At 42.7% G+C, this 21,397-nt stretch overlaps 1 protein-coding gene across 1 annotated transcript; it reads right to left on the reverse strand.

Annotated features, from left to right (window-relative positions):
• Nucleotides 1–566: 566 nt before the first annotated feature.
• Nucleotides 567–16,094, reverse strand: LOC120559457 (aspartate aminotransferase, cytoplasmic-like). Its single transcript, XM_039801145.1, has 9 exons — nucleotides 15,915–16,094; nucleotides 10,693–10,874; nucleotides 9,376–9,499; nucleotides 9,045–9,157; nucleotides 7,757–7,861; nucleotides 6,853–7,003; nucleotides 4,672–4,837; nucleotides 3,071–3,213; nucleotides 567–2,005 (listed from the first exon to the last, which is right to left on the reverse strand). The coding sequence occupies exons 1-9, from the start codon at nucleotides 16,021–16,023 to the stop codon at nucleotides 1,866–1,868; spliced, it is 1,233 nt and encodes a 410-aa protein (XP_039657079.1). The 5' UTR covers nucleotides 16,024–16,094; the 3' UTR covers nucleotides 567–1,865.
• Nucleotides 16,095–21,397: the final 5,303 nt, after the last annotated feature.

The following is a 21,397-nucleotide window of genomic DNA, read 5'->3' on the forward strand; positions in this document are numbered from 1 at the left end:
AGCTTGTTCCTATGTTACACACATTGCATTGTCCTACATGTAGTGTAGTATTCGTATAATGTAACGAGGTTATACGGCTGCAACTACCAATTATTTTCCTATTTGATTAATTGATTAGTTGTTTGGTCTAAAAAAATAAATAATGGGGTCAGTGTTTCCCAATGTCCAAGATGACGTCTTCAAATGTCTTGTTTTGTCCACAACTCAAAGATATTCAGTTTCCTGTCACAGAGGAGAGAAGAAAACTAGAAAATATTCACATTTAAGAAGCTGGAACCAGAGAAATTTGTACTTTCACAAAAAAATGACTCGATTATGAAAATAGTTGCTGACTATTTCAATAGTTGACAACTAATCAATGAATCTATGGAGCTCTATGAGGTTACAATGGCTATTTAAGGGAACAAAGACGCAATAAATAAGTTACTGAATCATGATTTGATGTTTTTTTCCGCCCATTAAAGAGTTTTGTGACCATAACCTTCTACACATAGATATTTTAGAAAGTATACAGCCTAGGGAGGGGTTTTTTTGGGGAGAAAAACAAAACAGGCAGAAAGCAAAGATTTGGGTTCTTATGGTTTATAATTTATTTCAATATGAGCACACATACTGCAGTGTGACATTACAAACAACACCACATAAAGGGAGTGTGGTTATGTGGCGAACAGGTGTCATCACAACAACTGACTTTACAGAGGCTTTCTGTAACTCCACAAGGGCACTGCAGGGTGGAGAGAAAGACACCAGAAAGAGGAAGGAGAGGCCACTTTGTTCACGGATGGCACAACTTCCAACTAACATTACGATCTACGTAGCTGCACAGGTCTGACAAGGCAAAGCCTAAAAACACCAGGCACATGCATTTACCTTTAAGTGACCGGGAACATACCCGCTGTGCTTACAATGACCTTCTTCAGACTTCAGCATAGGAAATGTCCTGGGATGAGTTGATTATGCATTAAATATACATATATTGAAATAGTAAATTGTGATGGTTGACAAAAAGGAAAACAGATGTGTTATGGGCTCAGAGCTGAAGTAAAGCAGGACTTCAGTGCTTCTGCAGGAAATAGTAGGACCTCTAACAGTGATTGTTACATCTATTTACATCAAGCAGGCATTTTGGTCAATTCTATAGCTATGTCATGACATATCCCTTGAAATGCTAAACATGACAAAAGTTTTTTTTTTTTTTAAACCACAGTTACAGTGGGGGGGGCTCGGTCTTATTTTCAAATGTCCATCTAGCTTTTACGGCCCTATGGAGTCCGTCTTATAGCTTTTTAAAATTCTTAATTCACAATTCAGTCCATTATTTGGTATCACACAAACTATTGGGCTCTACGTTACTGCTGCCATCAGTCTGGGACTGGCCCCAGCCGGGCCCTCGTCATTGAACAGACATTTGCCACCGGGCTAAACCACTTTTCCGGGGGGCGGGGGACACCCTGACAGAGAAAGCAAATATTCAAGTGGTCTTCTGTGAACAGATGTGATTGAAATTGCACAAAAACAGGCTAAAAATGCAGGGACCTGAATAAAAAGAAAAAAAATGTTCTCAACTTTGACCCATTCTGGTATGGAGCTGTGCTGACAAGCATGCCTAGCTTTTGTGCGTCTTACTAAAATCGTCGCCCCTCCGTTAGATTCATACCTTCATGTGAGAACAGAAAGAAAAAAAAATATATATATATCATCCGTCCTCCCATTGGTTCAACTGCTAAATCCCTGCTGCAGTTCAACCAATCAGAGGCCAGGATGAGCAGGGGGGAGGGGGTACAAGGGCACAGACATGGTGAGAACCTCCTGTGGCGTACAGTGCAGGAGGCAGGAGGCAGGAAGTGGGCGGAGGGAAGCAGCCTTTACTGGACCTTGGTGACCGCGTCGTGGATGGACTGGGCGACATAGTCGATGTTGGTGGTGGTCAGACCGCACATGTTGATGCGGCCGCTGGCCATCAGGTACACGTGCTTCTCTTTGATCATGTACTCCACCTGTTTGGCTGGAAGACACATCACAACACCGGGACGGTCACCCAGAGTGTACAGCAGTGGTCCTCACTAGTTTTTATCCTCTTTTTATTTTTATTGTCTAAACCAGTGGTTCTCAAAACCTTTTTCAATAATGTTCCCCCTTTGAATTGTTTTTTTTAAGCCAATTTTTGGTAGAAAAAAAAGTTTATATAAAAGAGGAACAATACAGCGATGTCAGCGATAGATTTAACAAAACGACAGCCTTGTTAAGCCTTGTATAGACTGAACATTTAAATGCTAATGAAAAAAGGCGACAAAAACTATTATTTTTTAAATGACCAAACCTTGAAAAAAAGACGGTAGAAAGAAGGAAGGAAGGCAAGAATAGGTCGAAAATAGTAACAAAACTTTTAAAAAAGGAACTAAAACTTCGAAAAAAAACAAACACTAGAAAGAAGGAAGGAAGGCAACAATAGGTCGAATAAAGTGACAAAAAAATAAGAAACAGCGACAAACCTGGAAAAGAGGGCAAACCGTAGAAAAAGGGAAGAAAGTAAGGCAAGAATAGGTTGGGGAAAAAATGTCAAAAAGGTGGCCTGGTTAGCTCAGTTGGTAGAGCAGGCGCACATATATAGAGGTTTACTGCTCGACGCAGTGGCTGCGGGTTCGACTCCGACCTGCGCCCCTTTGCTGCATGTCATTCCCCCCCTCTCTCTCACCTTTCATGTCTTCATCTGTCCTGAGGAAATAAAGGCCTAAAATGCCAAAAAAAATAATCTTAAAAAATAAAACATATGTCAAAAAGCGACTAAAACTTCCAAAAAAAAAAAAAAATAAAGACAATAGAAGTAAGGAAGGCAAGAATAGGCCCAAAGAAGGTGACAAAAAACGTCACATTTTTGGTAGAGAAAAAATAATAATAAAGAGGTACAATGGTCTGGTCACGTACCCCCTGCAGTCCTTCAGAGTACCCCTAGGGGTACATGTCCACCCATTTTGAGAAACACTGCTCTAAACGAGCCCAGATTGTTATGTTGATATCTGGATGGCCTGTGGCAGAGCCCACTGCGTGCATTTGTGCGTTTTCCACTCACGGTTCAGGCCGGTGAAGCTGAACATGCCGATCTGCTGCGTGATGTGGTCCCAGGTCCCTGGGGTGCCCAGATCCTGCAGCTTGGACTTGAGCTGATCCCTCATCAATAGGACACGGTCTGCCATGGTCTTCACATTACCCTTCCTACACAGTGAGCAGAGAGGGGGGAGAGGTGGGAGTAAAAAAGGGGGGAATGTAACAGGATATTAGAGAAATTATTATTAAAAATAATATTAACAAAACATGGACAAAACTTAAGAGTGAAGATAAATGAAGTTCACTGTGATGTTCTCCAAGCCCCTAACAGTTGCCTGTAACTTGTCAACGATATGTGTGTACTTCACTGGGGGTATAAGCATGTACACTTCCTTTTCACACACAATGTTAACGCTTTGCATATTTGTGTACTAGATATTAAATTATTGTAAATTACCAATACGCAACACTGCACCTGTCGGTACTCCATCCAGTGAAGGGCTCATTTCATTGGTAGAATCTGGTCTCAAAAAATACAAATGCAAGTCTCCTTCAAAAACAAGCCAATGCACACTGCAGGGTTGGTGAACAAAATGTAAATGCCTTTACTTTATATGGCAATATGGATTTAAAGCTACAGTGCGTCGTTTCTGTCGCCCCCCCGGGAGGAATTCTAAGTAATGACGACAACACTGTCGGCATGTCCGCCTTATGTGATCGTGCACGGTGAACGTGTAATGTAAATCCTAAATCTGACTTAAAGTGCTCATATCATGCTCATTTTCAGGTTCATAATTGTATTTAAAAAGGTTATATCAGAATAGGGTTACATGGTTTAATTTTCAGAAAACACCATCTTTTTTTGTTGTACTGCACATTGCTGCAGCTCCTCTTTTCACCCTGTGTGTTGAGCTCTCTGTTTTAGCTACAGAGTGAGACATCTCACTTCTGTTCCATCTTTGCTGGGAGTCGCACATGCTCAGTAGCTAGGTAAGGACTACTAGCCAGTCAGAAGCAGAGTATGAGGGCGTGCCCTGACAGTAGCTAGGTAAGGACTACTAGCCAGTCAGAAGCAGAGTATGAGGGCGTGCCCTGACAGTAGCTAGGTAAGGACTACTAGCCAGTCAGAAGCAGAGTATGAGGGCGTGCCCTGACAGTTCCTAGATAAGGACTACTAGCCAGTCAGAAGCAGAGTATGAGGGCGTGCCCTGACAGTACCTAGGTAAGGACTACTAGCCAGTCAGAAGCAGAGTATGAGGGTGTGCCCTGCTAGCAGCTAGGCGAGCATTATAACGTGTCTTGTCTCTGAAGTAAAGGCTGGACTACAACAGAGCTGTTTGGAGCAGTTGGTGAACAGTGTTTTCTGTTGGAGATGGTAAGTCCCTTTGGGGGACTTTGGGCTTTTTCACTTTGTAAACCTATAACGTGCATACAAAAAGATATATAACACAATAAAGGAAAGGGGGAAAAAAGCCAAAAAGCATAATATGAGCACTTTAAAGATTTTCATTTTCACTGTAAATGAATATTGGTTCCAAAATATCGGTTATGGGTTTTACTAACTACTAATAATCGTTATCGTGACGGCCTTGAGAAACCGGCGTCGGTCGATTCCCTGGAGCGTACCACTCGGCGAAGAGCTCGGGGCAGTTGAGCGTCTTGCTGACGATGCGTGCTCCCTGAGACGGCGGGTTGGACCAAGTCGTCCTGACAATCTTCTCCATCTGGGACAGGGTGCGGCTCAGGTTCTCGCTGTCCTGGGCGACCACGGTCAGGTTGCCAACTCTCTCATCTGATGACAGCAGCAGAGAACAGAGGGTCGACTTTAGAACATACGATGGGTAGGAGTGAGATTTCAATTAACAAAAGCATTTGGCATTTCCTCTAATGTACTAGTCCTTGTGCTAAACCCAGGACTGCTTAAGTGTGTGTGCAAGTCTTTATGTGTATGTTAGAGTCTCTGCAGGTTTTATCCAGTCACAAATTTAAGGGTAACTACCCTTTGTTCAACCTGGACCCTATGTTCCTGTGTTTTTGTGTCTAAGTGACAGTCAAACAACAGTCTCTGACATCGGTCCAGTATTAAGCGAGATCGCTGGAGTCGGCAGCGGCGAAACAAGCTCCAATGTAAGTTAACAGGGCAGTTGTCCAGCTTGTATTTACCTTCACAAAAGTGCTCGTTTTGCCACTGACAGACTCAGATTAATATTCTAAGTGTCTGACAACATTAGGGAAATTATTTCTAAGGAGGTCGACCTTTCTGTTGAAGAGTAAGATCCTTTTTTTAAATATAAAAACATCCGCGAAATTGCGTTGGCTAAACCCACCAGACTCCGTGTAAATAAACAGTAATTTTAGCGTCGTAAATTACACTTCATTCAAAGTCGACAGAAACTAAATAAAACTATGAAAAGCCGTTTTGGGTCGTCTTTCCACTTTTCCAACCATCACAACTCTAGTTTTGGTTGAAATAAACACAGTTTACCAATTTACTTGTGAAAATAGGTTGGCTCTATACACGCTATAAGTATAGCTTTTTTAAATGGAGTCTGGTGGGTTTAGCGCTAGCGACTTCAGAGCTGTTTCTGATTAAACTGAAAGGTCTCAAAGAGGTTTTAAAGGTCTATCTCTGAAGGGATCCTTTCCATAATGTTGTCAGAATACTTTGAATATTAACCCGAGTCTGTCAGCGGCAAAACGAGCACTTTCGTGAAGGTAAATACAAGCTGGACAACTGCCCATTGGAGCTTGTTTCGCCGCTGCCGACTGCAGCGATCTCGCTTAATACTGGATCAGGTTGAAAAAAACGGTAGTTACCCTTTAAGACCTATTAAGACCTTTTTAAGACCTTCGTAAGAGCCAATAAGTGTCCTTGACCACTCACACACCACTACACAGGCACACATACAAGCTGTAGTTTTTGGAAACCCAAAGAATATTTGATGGAGATAAATGAGACCAATGGTTTTAACTGCAAATATGACTTGGACTTTCACCCAAAAAGGTAAAAGGTGCGTCAATGACTCTACCCGTGGAAAAGCACCTCAGGGGCTTAAAGCTTGGGCTCAGCCTCTACAACCTCTTTGAATGAAATGTAAGACCTGTATCACCACATTAAAGTTAGGGCTGCACGATATGAGGAAACTATCTAATTACGATTATTTTTGACTGATGTTGCGATTGCGATAGGATTCACGATATTGGAGGGAATGATCAATTTTGTATCATTATTCTCATTTTCATTGAAAAATATTAAAATGAAATTGACTATAGTGTGATTTTTGCGAGGACTTAAGTCTGTTTCGGATTTGTAGGCCGGGACGTCTCTGCAGCACCACAAGACTTAATTCAGAATGGTTTGACAAATATTTTGCCTTTAACAAATATTGCGCCCCATCTGCCATTTGGATATTGCACTAGTCCATGTTGCGATTTCGATACATTTGCAATTTATTGTGCATCCCTAATTAAAGTACAACAAAATGCAGAGTCACAAAAGTACTTGCAATGTAAATAAATGTATTCAAATTGAATAAAAGCAACACGGAGTAATAATAATAATCTGTACATATACAGCAAATTATATTTGGACTATCGAAAGAAAGAACTACAACACCATGGAATAAAAAAGTATTTCAATGAGCATTAGAGGTAGCGTTACATGGACATAGGACAATTAAGACCCGTTTAAAATGATTTAAGACATTGAACACAATACTTTTTTAAGGCCTAACATTTTGGTTTTGAAATCCTAGACTTTTTAAGACCCCGTTGTGGCCCTGGTACGTGCGTATCATGTGTGCTTACTGTAAAGGCCAAAGTTTTTGGAGTAGGACTGAGCTATAAAGAGCTCAAAGCCCTCCGAGACAAAGTAGCGGATGGCCCAGGCATCTTTTTCCAGATTGCCGGAGGCGAAACCCTGGTAGGCCGAGTCAAAGAACGCAAACAAGTTCCTCCTCTAGAGAAAAACAAAAAACAAAACATAAAAAGATAGAGAAAGGGACAACAGCGGAAGATGAGAAAACAGCCCAAGAATACAGTTTTGAAAATCACCTTTGAGCAAAAATGAATGACATTTTTTCCTTTTTTTCTAAAAAAGTAAGAATCACATTAATAAGAATAATGGAGAAGATGAGAATTTGACAATGCAGTTTGGCATGTAGATGCTACAGTAGTGTCTCTGTGTGTGCTTATGTGTTGCTGATGCATCCTAATGTGTGTCTATGCACTTTTACTTGTGTCTACTGTGTATGATACTTGTGTTGTGTTTTTCTCATGCCATCACCCTGCCAGTTGTCCTGATCTGGAGTAGTGGTTGTGTCATTTTACTTGTCTATGCCTATGTCTTTCTTGGTTTATGTGTATTTGTTATATTGTTGTATTGTTGTAGTCTATCTGTTGTTTTTAAGCCATCAACCTGCTAGGGGACTGCAGATGAAAATTAGCCTGTATGGCTAAATCTGGCACATTTCCATGTTGGACTCTGTACTCATGCTGATTAATGTGAGTTGTCCCTTTTGAATAAAGAAATCTAAATAAAATAATAAGAAATGCACTTCTTCACATCAATGTTATTATATCAACAACTGACAGATTTGACTCCAGTGCTGCACATGCTTCACTTAATGGGAGAGCCTGGAACCAGTGACAGTGCGACACCGTGACTTGTATGTGATCAGAGAAACGACAGCGGCCATGTGCGTGGCCTTACCTTCATGATCTCGGCGATCTTCTTCCACTCGTCCTGGGTCGGGTCGGTGCCGGTGGGGTTGTGTGCGCAGGCGTGGAGGAGGAAGATGGAGCGTTCTGGAGCTTTCTGTTGACAAGGGAAGAGTCAGATCGTAGCCAAATAACCACACCCAAGCACGGCTGGGAACCAAACTTCCATACTTTTTAGACAACGACCCGATTGCCTCCAGTCTATAGTATACTGTTTTCAATAACGTTCCCCCTTTCAGTTGTTTTTTTGAAGCCGAGTACCAGCCAAGTTTACATAAAGAGGAACAGTACAGCGATGTCAGCGATAGGTTTACTAAACAGCCTTGGAACTGAAAAAATACATTTAAATGCTGATGAAAAAATCTTTTTTTTTTTTTAAACGACAAAACCTTGGAAAAAGAATAGGTCGAAAATAGTAACAAAAACGTCAACAACAAAAAAAAAAGCGACAAAAACTTCAACAAAGCAACAAAAACTTTGAAGACAAACTAACTAGAAAGAAGGAAGTAAGGCAAAACTAGGGCGACAAAAGAATTTTTAAAAACGGAGACAAACCTGGAATAAAAAAAGATTTATATTTTATTTTTAATTTTTTTAAAGAGGAAAAACTTGGAGTAAAAAAAAGTTCGTAAAAAGTGACAAAAAATGTCAAAAAGCAACAAAAACTTTAAAAAGAAAAAGGCAAACTGTGGCCGGCTTAGCTCAGTTGGTAGAGCAGGCGCCCATATATAGAGGTTTACTCCTCGATGCAGCGGCCGCGGGTTCGACTCCAACCTGCGGCCCTTTGCTGCATGTCATTCCCCCCCTCTCTCTCTCTCTCCCCTTTCATGTCTTCATCTGTCCTGAAGAAATAAAGGCCTAAAATGGCCACACACAAAAAAAAAGCCAATAGAAAAAAGGAAGGAAGGCAAGAATAGGTCCAAATAAGGCAAAAAAATGTCACATTTTGGTAGAGAAAAAAAAAAAGTCTAAAGAGGTACAATGGTCTGGTCACGTACCCCCTGCAGTCCTTCAGAGTACCCCTAGGGGTGCATGTACTATATTTAAAAGTGCCTTGTCATTCATTACCAGATTTCAATACCTAAGGAGTAAATCTAAATCTAAAGTTAAAAGAGCCTATCAGCATGCAGCTGGTACGTTATGATTTGTTTTTGAGTCATGGCAACATGGAAATGCCGACATCGAGCAGCCCTTCACCCATCACGGGGGTCGGCCCCCCACCCATCACGGGGGTGGCCCCCTACCCATCACGGGGGTCGGCCCCCCCCCACCCCCCTCACCTCCAGGTCATCCAGGAGCCCGGCGAGGTCCAGGCCCCTGTTAGCAGCGTCCCAGTAGTGGTATGGCCGGATGTCTTTGAAGCCAGCGTCAGTAAACACACTGTTGTGGTTCTCTGGGGGGAAGAAGAACATCAAAAACCTTTATTAACCCCCCCCCACAATGGGGAAATTCAAACTGCTGCAGAGGCAAGGGATGGGGGGACAAGACAAGTACAAGACACAGATAACCAAACATATAAGCATTACGTTATCTGTGTCTTGTACTTTTCCCCCTAACCCCCCCCCCCCCACCCCTAGTAGTTTGTTACTTGCTTTACAGCTGCCTACTGACCCCAGGTGGGCGCTGAGACGTAGACAGGCGTGGCCGTGTTGTTGACGCCATTGTACCAACGCCGCAGGAACTCTGCCCCGATCCTCAGAGCACCTGTCCCCCCGAGAGCCTGGACCCCTCCCACCTGAGAGAGGAAAACAAGCAGCAAGGAAACAGGAATCAAACATTGAAAATACACTCTAGTAACATCTGCACACTTCCTGGGGGCTGGCGCCAGACCAAGTGTTTAAAGCGTGCGTCTAGGTGCTTCTCATTGTCGCTTAAATTGCCTACTCGACTCCTCCGCTTGCCTCCTTTCCTCGCTTGGTCCCTCCCGCAGAGGAAATCGTCGGAGGAGAGAGGAAACGAGCAAATGTGTTTTTTAGAGGGATGTCCTTTCCTCTGAAGCGTCACATGACTTGGTCAACTGTTTGGGGTGGAGTTAGAAACTCCTTCAGCCGCAAGGCTTCTGGGGGGGGAGCTGCTCTGGTGTATCCTCGCCTATTAGCTCCTCGATGATCCCTCCTCAACGCTCGCTGCTCGGGGGCGGAAATAAGAGCTTTGGCTACGTTCACACCGCAAGGCCTTTTGTGGGGTTATAGCTACAAATTCACTGCAGAGGTCTGTGTGACCGGACGACCGATTTGCACATCAGGACCGCTACGGGCCTCCACCACTCTGGCTTCGCTCTCGCACGCGCTCACGCTCCACCTCCCTGGCGGTGCGGGCGAGACGGGCCGGTGGTGCGCCCGACCCAGAGGGACCGGGATCCCACCTCAGCCGGCACGCGCCACGGGGCGACCCTCTGACTTGCGAGCGTGTTAAACTCCTTGGTCCGTGTTTACAGACGGGTCGGGAGGGGTTGCCGACATCGCCTTTTTTACGTGAGCCAATTCCCGCCCTGGCGACGCGGTTGGGGCGCACTGAGGACAGTCCGCCCCGGTTAACAGCTGCACCGGTAGCAGACCGGTAGAGCGCAGCAAGGGTTATTGAGGTAAAAGTCGCATCAAATCCACCTTGGTGGGCCGCGGCCGCATTGAAAAAAATTATAATAATCAGATCTGGGCCTGATTCAGGACCACATATGGAAGTGGTCTGAATCTGATGTGAAAAAAATCAGATCTGGGCAAGATTTGAGTGTTCACATTAGTCTGACCTGGTCACTTGACCCCCCCCCCAAAAAAAAAAATCTGATTTGGGCCACTTTTGCCTGCAGTCTGAACGTAGCCTTTGAGACGGCCTTCACCGAGCAGGGACAGAACAACTTCCGGTTCAGCCGAGGACCGAGGAGTCGAGGAGCTGTCAGATAAGGGACATGGGACGCAGCTCTTGTCTCACCCTGTTGTCTTTGATGGCGGGGCTGTCGTCGCCCAGGGCAACCTTGGCCGAGGCGGAGCGGAACTCGGGCAGCCCGAGGATGGGCAGGTACTCGTGGTTCAGGCTGCCGTCCTCCACGATCATGCGCTCCACCTTCTTCACCACCGGCAGCACCCAGGGCTGGCAGTCATCGGTACGGTACGCTGGAGGGGACACAAAGCAACACGGCGCTTTATCAAGGAGCCGCAAAGCCTTCTGGCTCCAGCTCTAACACATACGGAAAATAGGTCACCGTGGGATTTCAGTCTGGGCATGACATGCAACGACAAAAAGCTTTCAGCAACAGTTTCGCACAATTCAATGCCCTGTTGTGCCCTGCAAACTACAGTGCAAAATCCTCAACCCAAACAAAGTGTTTCCAGATAGAGCTGGGCAATATATTATATATATATTATATATATAATATATATTATATCAATATATATTATTATATTATATCGATATCGTGATATGAGACTAGTTATCGTCTTAGATTTTGGATATCGTGATATGGCATAAGTGTTGTCTTTTCCTGGTTTTAAAGGCTACATTACAGTAAAGTGATGTCATTTTCTGAACTTACCAGACGGTTGTAACTGTTCTATTATTTGCCTTTACCCACTTAGTCATTATATCCACATTACTGATGATTATTTATCAAAAATCTCATTGTGTAAATATTTTGTGAAAGCACTAATAGTCAACACTACAACATCGTTGTGGTATCGATATCGAGGTATTTGGTCAAAAATATCGTGATATTTGATTTTCTCCATATCGCCCAGCCCTATTCAAGTACTTGCACCAATTTTTGCCTCCAGAACTGTCACTCACAGTATACAAGTTATTCTTTCTGGACCAGTCTCTGTTAACCCTGGAGATGGTTGTTGGGGCGCGAAAATTTGCGCGAAATTTCCCGTAGATCACCAGTTTCTGAAATTCTCAAACCAGTCAAGTCTGGCAACCACGCCACCTTTCTTCCCCTTTCTGATAAATCGGTTTGAACTTCGGCAGATGGTTTTCACCGTATCTCCATGTCTAAATGCATTGATTTGCTGCCTATATTTCGTGATTTTTGCCGACTACACATTTTCGTCAATGAGCGGTTGAACAGTTGAAGTGGCCGGTGGTATAGTAGGTTTTCTCTATTATCTCTTCTGGTTGGTATCCTCCTTTCACAGCTTAGATCGTCATATCGCTGAACCACACCGCACCGTGATTTCTCAAGGCACTGTCGTATCTCAACATGTTTTTATTTCAGAGTGTGCAGCCTGAATGTAATAATAGCAATAACCTTGCAGTCCTGCATGATGCAGCTAAAAGGTACACAGAGTATAGGAGAGAAAAAAACATTCAACTATCTGATTCAATGTAATGTCACAGACTCTCTGAAGGTCAACATTAATAGCTTGTCTAAACTAGTGTGTGTGTGTGTGTGTGTGTGTGTGTGTGTGTGTGTGTGTGTGTGTGTGTGTGTGTGTGTGTGTGTTACATGTTTGACTCCTTAAGAACTCGTGCTCCCTCATACTGTACAGGGGCCAGTGCAGAGCTGTATCACATATCAGGCCTTGGCCACAGCTAAGGTCAAACAAGTAGGTTGTTGGTTTTCGATCATTTGGTTGATCAGTGGATCAAAACTGCGGACGACCACATCTAATGACAGCGAGTATGAAATGTGAATTGGGTGGATTTAAAAAAAATAAATAAATAAAAAAAGGCCAGAAACTCCAGAAAACACTGAACACGTCAGCTGGTAGCAGCTGCTTGCTGGACTCTAAAACGGCAAAGAGTAATCCATGAATCAATAAGTTACTCATTAAAACAGAAAACGCACAGCCATGGCGAGTGGCTACATTACACCGGTGAGGCTTTCCACGCAGCTGATTAATTCCAGGCCAAACTGGTTTGGTGCACACAGATATGTTTTGTGCAACAGAGCGGCTCAGGTCCAAGTCTGTGAGGACAACTTGGTAAACTTCAATAACCCTGTACGGGGTAGTTAGGCCACTACAGCAACAAGTGCTGATAACCAGATGTTTGTAGTGTTTACACGTTTACTTTTACAATATTAATGTCATGATATGATTAGGGTTGGGTACAGAAACCCGGTTCCTACGCAACCGGTAGGAATCGGACCGGATTAGAACGCAAATTTTGGTAAAAATATCACACTTTTTCTGTAGTGTAGGGTTTTTATTATATATTTAAGTACTTTAAAACGTTAATATAGTGTTAAATTTAAATATTTTTCAATTTCAAAAACAACTATAAAAAAGAGCCTTTCTTTGATGTCATTTTTCAGTTTTTCAACAATCGGTTTAGGAATCGGAATCGTTTTAAAAGTACCGGTTCGGCATCGGAATCGTAAAAATCCAAACGGTACCCAACCATAGATATGATACTACTATGTCTTCAGGGATTGTGGTTATTATAATGTCGAGCTCACATGTTGTCTTTTCTTGGCCTTAAATGCTTAATTTTATGCTAAGTTACTCAGTATTCTGAAGTCATTAAAACTGTAAGAGATAAATGAAATTAGTGATTACAGACTCTGTCCGTTTTGGTATTTTTAAGACAGTACAGATGCAGGAGTCCCAGTGCTTCATCATACTACCTACAAACTGAAGCATTAAAAAAGGTACAATATGTAACATTTCTGCATTAAAACGTCTAAAAACGACCATACCTGTGTTATATATTTTTTGAGTTGTGTACTTACACTATCCCAAATGTTTCCACCAAATGTCAAACCCAGAGAAGTTTGTTATTTTATTTCTGACACGGGACGTTTGCTTTAGTCGCCCTTCAGTGGCGTCATATAACCTTTCACCCTCTATTTACTTGTAACTTCCGTCAAAATATGGGCGCCCAGATGATACATTCAGAAGGAATTGTAAATCATACAGTGTCACAGAAAAAAATACTTGCAACTGTAATACTGCTTTTTCTGCCACAAGGCATCATTTTGTGATTAATTACATGTCACTTTGCAACACAGTAATACAGCAGAGACCTTATTTATTGATACATAATCAATATCGATCCAGCTTAACGTTACTACAATGTGCTGGTTGACAAGTAGCTAACGTTAATGCTAATGCTTGGTGGGTAACATTATAGGGTTACAACCCACGAATAACTTCACTAGTAACATTAACGTTAGCCGCATAGATAGACAACTAATCTAATGCTAATTTAGCCAGCTAGCACACCCCGGTCTGTCTGCCTCACTCCCCCGGCGCAAAGAGACTTCATTCGGGATGTGATTTGACAACAGCCCCGGGACATGTAGCTAGTTACCGTTAGCCCCCAGCAAGCTAGCAGCCAGCCACTATCATTACAGCAATCCGTACCCGGCTAGCAATTAACTCCAATGCCGGGTGCTAACGACGCTAACGGCAGTTTAATGAAGCGTCGGGAAGCAGACCATAGGCACCAGAGTCACAACAGCGGCCATCCATAACGTTAGCTACGTCTCTGTTAGCGCTACCGGTGTTCCTGCCAAATTTTTCCCCCCTTCGCGTTTAGCTGTCTTTACAGTTAGCTAAATTAACCTGACAAAAAGGTGGGTTAAGCACCAAAACAAATAATTAAAAAGGTCCCATATGTAATATATTTACATTTTAAAAAAGGTAACAGAGTAAAGCTTGATTTGTGGTCCTGCAGAGGCTCTACGCAGAGCTTTGGGCGTAGCCTACATAAGTGGCCTTAAGTTCATACTTGTGCGTCGGTGTGTGCGTTGATCTCTTTAAGAGAACAGCAGGGCCGGCATGTGTGTGTGCGTGTGATGCGGTGTGGTAGAGCGAGTGAGAGAGACGGCGATTAGCTTCGGAGGGAGTAACGCCTCTAGAGGCATAGTGGGAGAAACAAAGTGTCTGACACGCCAATTCAATATGCCGTTTTGGCGTGTTATCAAGACGCATAATTGCTTTTTAGCGTGTTTATCAACGCCGTTCGGCCGCCATTGACCTACATTACGTGTGAATCTTCGCCGTAGCGAGTAGTATGAAAAGGACCTAAGTCCGCGGATGAGTAAAACACAGGACTTTCACCCAGGAGAGCCGGGATCGCATCCCTTTTTTTTTTTTAAGCCTTCCCCAATGTTTCTTTCCTAAACCAAACCGTTTATTGTTTTCCTAAGTTGTGTTTTTTTTACCCACGTGTGACGTTGTTCTCACGATAGAACGCCACGTGGTGTGTATGTTTACATCCGCTGCATACAGTGGAGACATACACGTAGATAGCTCAAAATGCGTACAGATAACACGCCATTTGGCTTTAGGAAAGTGGCGTGTATACACAAAGTTGTGTTGTGTAGTTACATTTTTCAAAATGTGCACGTCAGGCTTCGCTGTAGGGCCCGGCGTAGGGTCAGTGTCTCCAGCCGTCATAACCATAACAACAATACTAATAGTTGTTTTTCACCTACGACGCTATATTGTACATTGTATAGCAACATGTTTTTAACCTAATTTTACTCACTTTTACTTAACTTTTTATGTCTGCACTTAAGCTATGCTACTTTATATACTTATTGATTTACTCTTATGTATGCCTTACATTGACTGTGAGCAACTGTAACTGAAGAGGGGCCAATAAAGTATTCTAGCAATAAAGTAAAGCAATGCAGTCTTCTGATTTTCAAGTATCCTGCAATCGTCGTCCCCGCGGTGTGTCACACAACGGAACAAGTGCACGACAATCTGACAGCTTCAGAACTAGCGAGATGCGATTCTCAAAATCCGGCTGATTTGAAGTCTTTAAGATCCTGCTAGTGATTCAAAATGACCTTTAGACAGAGACCCTGGTGAAGTGGAGAATGATGCGTCCAGGGGCAGAGGTGAAACAGAAGTGCATTTTGAGTAAACGGTGAAAATAGCAGTCACAAGACGAGGTTCTGCTTCCCTAAAGTCTATCATCAGTCATATATGTAACCGCTGTCGCATTTATAATGAGCTGACAGCTGTCAACATGAGGCTAGTTTGTGCTCCAGCTCGTTAGCTTCACTGCTAAGGTCAAACCAAAGCGCTGCTAGCGCTTGAGAGCGTGACAACATCAGCACCGCGTCAACGGAACACTCAAAGTTAGGGTTAGGGCTAGATAGCTAAATGAGGCTAACAAGCAAGCACGGCAGTTTGCTGGGCTGACTCACCCCCAGCAAGCTAACTTAGCTAGCATTAGCATTAGCAGCGACCATCTCTTACCTCCAACTCCCAGATTCACCTTCTGCGGGTTGCCATCCTCCCTGAAGTCGGCAGTTAGTTTGAAAACCGCTACCGGAGGAGCCAGCGGGACATCGCTGAATATGGACATGGCTCAGGGCAACGCAGATGAACCCGATGCAGAAGGAGGAGACCGGGGAGGATGTTTCCAGAGACGAGCGGAGAGAGTTTTTTTTTCTTACTTTACCGTATATTCATTTTATTATCTGTATGTGTATGTATATACATACATATTAAGTTGATTGTAGCTAAGTCACATGTTACGTCAATCTAATCACTACACAAACAGCATACACTCAAAAAGAAGTAGATACGAAATAGAATAACAAAAATATAAACAACAAACCAAAGATCAGCAGTATCAGCTTTATTGGCCTTTATTTGACTGTGGTTTCCCATTGCTCTCACAGTTCCAAGAAGTTTGAGAAGAAGAATTTTCAGGAAGATAGATAGAAATTGACCTCTTTATATACAGTCTATGGAATTTAACAATATTTTATCAAAGACGGTGCCTGGTAACACAGTATAAGAATGTAATAGTGGTAATAGTAGTAGTAGTGTACTTTAGTTGAGCTGTCTTTAAAACAAACTAAGTAGCTGCTTAGGCCCCTGTGGCTACCAGAGGGCCCCGAAGAGCGCTTGAAATGTCCCACAGGAGCTTAAACAGAGCCGGCCCATATGTGCGCACTATGCAAGTTGCGGAAACCCCTGCAAATTATGCAAGGGCCCCGCATCCCCCTTGTGTGTAAAAAAAAAAAAAAAAAAAAAAAAAAAAAAAATAAAAAGAAAAACAAATAAAAAAAAAAAAAAAAAAAAAAAAAAAACAACAACAAAAAAACAAAACTTTGGAGTGAAATTGGGGAACTGCAATCAGGTAAACTTGTGTTCTCTCCTCTCCAAGTTTGATGTCAGAAAATAACAGTAACATTAAGTTGCATGCTTATTTGGACAGTATGTGTGCTTAAACTAATATTTACAATACACTCACTTTGCCATATGAAGTGGCAACGTGTTTCAATGTGGAGGGTCCCCAAAACCAAATCCTGTTTAGGACCCCCAAAAGTCTGGGGCTGGCCCTGGTGATAATACACATGTGTATGCAAGCATGTACTGTATGTGTGTATTTTCAAGATTCATGGTGGTTTATTATTGCATTTCTGTTAAAAATGTGTATGAAGAGAGCCACAACGTTGCACAAACAAAGAGCAGACACAGCAAAACACTTAGAATACAAGACACAAATGTTCCTAAAAATGCAGTGTACAGTATGTACACACTGTTCGGGTTATTATGAAAGATATCATAATAATCCAGTAGTTCTATCGCTTCTGAACTGGCATCTGTGTTTTACATAAACATTGTGATAAGCAAAAAGTGGTTCAGATAAGCTGAGTGTATTATCAAAAACATCAGAGTGATATGGATGAATATCTAACAGCGTGCGGCGTCAGCGCGTAAAATGAAATCAGTTCCTGTGATCTGCCACAAGAGGTCAGCGTGACCAAACAGGAGAATGTGCCGAGTCAGAATGACCCAGTTATATCAGCATGACTTTCAAAAAGCCAAATTTCACCCTGATTTCACAGTTCACGTTCAAGACATTGAAGTAGTTATTATCTATCAAAAAATTGGAGCATTATCTAATTTGATGAGGCCGTTTTCGGTTTACATTATTATACAGTAAATGTGCTTGAATACTCTTTGCAACATGTTCAAAATGATTATGTATCATCTTCCTTATAATAGGCAGAAACCTTGGACAGAACCTGGCAGCCATCTAACTGACAGTTTGGACAGATTCTGTTCTTGCTCTCTACTGTTAGAACATTTCATACAACCATCCAGGTGTGTTTTTCTCTTCTCTTCTCTTCTCTTCTCTTCTCTTCTCTTCTCTTCTCTTCTCTTCTCTTCTCTTCTCTTCTCTTCTTTCTCTCACTCTCTTTCCCTCTCTCTTGTGTTTTATCTGAAGTGTTTGATGAATAGTCTCAGCTTCACTTCTGTATAGCCTCCACTTCCAGCCCTCCTGTAGCTAAAGTAGCCTGTTTTTGTGTCAGTGAAGTGACTGTCTGACACACACACACACACACACACACACACACACACACACACACACACACACACACACACACACACACTCACACACAAATGCTTCTCTCCAAAATTAGGCCAGAGTACACTCTCTGCACCTCACCTTTCATAAAAATCTTTAACTAAAAAAAAGTGTAAAACGCCAAATGTTTTTTCACGAGGACAGCAGTCCACAAACACACACACTCACAAATACACACACAGTACTTCACACATCACACAGTCCTCCCGCTGCTCCCCTCTCACTCTATCACTGCCGGAGATGATGAGGCCTCCTCCTCTCCTCCACTTTTTCCTTTCCCTCTCCAGAAACACTCCGGTGAACCGTCAACAGTGTTGAATTTCAAAGAGGCGAGGACCTAATGCTCCTGGATGAGGCTGATTGAGTCAATTTGTCGACATGATGGACGTTTGGTTGCCTCGGTTCCTGCTCTCCTGCTGACTGCAGGCTACGCGGCTGACAGAGGGCTTTCAGGCAGTTTTCAGGAGTGTTACTGCTCAGTGAGCACTGGAGGGGAACGGCCTGCTGGACCAAACCTTGATTTAAATCAGAATCAGATTCAGAATTTGATGTATTGCCAAAGTCAGATTTCCCCTGCACGGAATTTGCCCAGATGTATTTGATGCATAGAATAAACATATTAAAAGGTATTGAACAATAAAGCAAAGTACTGCTACAGTCATAAATACAGAATATGTATTACAATAAAAAGATTGTAAAAAGACACTATACTATACTATATAATATACATTTTTAATAGAAAGGGAAAGAAGGAGGGCTGTACGGTTTGTGCAGGACAGGGTTTGAAAAATATCCATCAGGAGATGTGGAAAAGATAATAGTTCAAGATATGAGGGTGAGGGTTAAGAGCCCGTCAGAGTCTTTCAGGCCCGGTCCTGATGGACCGTAGCCTCCTGCCAGAGGGGAGTGGTTCAAAAAGTTTGTATCCAGGGTGAGAGGGATCGGCCGCAAACTTTCCCGCCCGCCTCAGGGCACCTGGAGGTGGGCAGGTCCTGCTGGAGGGACGGCAGATTGCAGCCAGTCACTTTCTCAGCAGAGCGGATGATATGGTAATAAGAATGGGAATCTGAATCTAAGTGAGGTTAGCCAAGTGCAGTTGCAATTCACTGGCAGCAACATGAGAAAAACTTTCATTAGCTGTTTCAGATTTATCGAGGACATACACTTTAAAGGGTTTGTACGCCCAAAAAACAAAAAAATATATATTTTGTCCCTTATCCCTGACAGTAGCCAGCCATTTAGTTTGGTTTGATCTGTTTGGATCATGGACATCATGTATTACAGGTAATCCACCTCCCTGCTCTACACAGCAGGGGCCCAGTGGTGTGCATCTACAGTATACCGTACAGTATGTAGCACCTTTTTAATTCAATTCAATTCAATTCAATTTTATTTATAGTATCAAATCCTTTTTTACAATGCAATGTTTCCTGCCCCATCACCGAAAAAATACCACCTAGTCCCCTCCAGGTTGAACCATCTTGCTAAGAGCTTTAGAGTCTTTACTCTTGGCATCAGCTTTAAAAAATGAACTCAGAGATTTTGGTGGGTCCAGGGATTGAACCCAAAACCACTGTACATTAATGTTTCAGTGGATGCAGGAGTTGTTTAAAACCAAAAAGCATCCACACGAGGAAATGATAATAATAATAATAATTAGTGATGATTATCTGATTTCTTTTCGGCTTGAAAAACAGAAGTTGCTACAGCTGCTTGTTCTCAGTCAACACCCACTACCCTGCACCAAGGCCCTCTGCGTGTGTGTGTGTGTGTGTGTGTGTGTGTATGTGTGTGTGTGTGTGTGTGTGTGGGGGCATATAGGGGGCAAAGCACCTGCATAGTAACTCCCACCCCTCCAACACACAAACCTCCCGCCAAAATGTTCTTTCAAGCTTCAGATGTTTTCATTCCTCTCCGTGTTTCATTCATGTGTGTAACATCTGGGAATGGGGAGAAAAATCTGTGTGTGTGTGTGTGTTTACCTCATACATAAGGAGGGATTTAATGTGTCCTTTCCTGTGTGTCAGCCACTGTACGTCTGTGTTAAGCTATGAGACATTCAGCGCCTATGGGAGGTCTGGACACGGGGGGGGGGGAGGGGTAATTCATTGTCAGGTCAGTAATTATCAGATTTGCCAAGGCCCCAGCAACACACACACACACACACACACACCTTAACCAGCCCCGGGCCAGCCAAGTGAAGAGCCGTCAGTGGGACGAGTTGACAGGCCGACCCCCAGGGGGGAGACGATAGCCAGCGCTGCTCTGACAGCTGCTTAGTGGGAGATTCTGCCTGCTCATGATCAGAAACACACATACACACACACTCTGACGCACACGTGACAAAACACACACAGGAATGCACGTACGCACCTTTACAAACACCGGACAAAAATTCACACAGGAATATAGATAGATAGATAGATAGATAGATAGATAGATAGATAGATAGATAGATAGATAGATAGATAGATAGATAGATAGATAGATAGATAGATAGATGCAATTTATTAATCCCAAACTGGGACAGCAGTTACAGCAGCAAGTTACATGGACACACTTACTCACTCACACACATACAGAAAATACAAGAATTATACTAGAAATAATAAATAAGATTAAAAAAATTTGATAAAATAAAAGATAATAAAAGATCAAAATGCCAGAACAACTGAAAAAATATATATATACTTCAGAGGACTGAAAAGAATGTACATGTATATACAAGTGTAGAATAAAATTCTGATCATGGCTACTACTCCAAGATCAAGTTAAGTCCAATTAAGTAAGTAATGTTATAGTTTATTACTCTTATTTGTTGGGGCGATATAATAACATTAAACTCATACGAGGTAAAGAGCTGCTAAATTCCCTGGACGGGTACATGAGATGAGCTGAGTTGTGTTGAGTTGAGTTATTTGACCCCGTTGATTAGATAGATGGTTAGGATGGAGCCCCATAAATAGAAAAAAGGCCTTGACACTGGCGGAGGTGGGATGGTGGAGGGGCGAAACTGCACAATGACATCAGAGATAGGGTTAGGGTTAGAGAGAGACAAAATAGGAAAGGTGCTTTAAATATTTAGCCATTATCGTGGAAAGCCCGTGCACAGAACCCAGTGAAATCATTTGGCTAATAGTTAAAGGTGCCCTGCCATACAAAACAGTTTTTACTTGCATTTTTTGAAATATGTTAGGTCCATGTGTGTTTGTGTTATGTTGTAAATGTGTATCTGCTACCTCCTCTGTCAGCTCTAGCCACTGAACAGAAATAAGCAGAGAAATCAGGCCAATTACAAAAGCTGGTCAGTCTGACATCATATTGCCTGAGCTCATTACTATTCATGAGCTTGCCC

This window comes from Perca fluviatilis, chromosome 1 (assembly GCF_010015445.1).
Source record: "Perca fluviatilis chromosome 1, GENO_Pfluv_1.0, whole genome shotgun sequence".
Classification (NCBI taxonomy): domain Eukaryota; kingdom Metazoa; phylum Chordata; class Actinopteri; order Perciformes; family Percidae; genus Perca; species Perca fluviatilis.

What these genes read in the sequence shown, in the direction of transcription:
- LOC120559457 (XM_039801145.1), bottom strand. Translation starts at nt 16,023, where the DNA reads ATGTCCATATTCAGCGATGTCCCGCTGGCTCCTCCGGTAGCGGTTTTC. An exon ending in GGTGAATCTGGGAGTTGGAG is followed by an intron (nt 10,875 to 15,914) that starts GTAAGAGATGGT and finishes TGTCCCCTCCAG; the next exon opens with CGTACCGTACCGATGACTGC. An exon ending in CAGCTTCACCGGCCTGAACC is followed by an intron (nt 2,006 to 3,070) that starts GTGAGTGGAAAA and finishes TGTGTCTTCCAG; the next exon opens with CCAAACAGGTGGAGTACATG.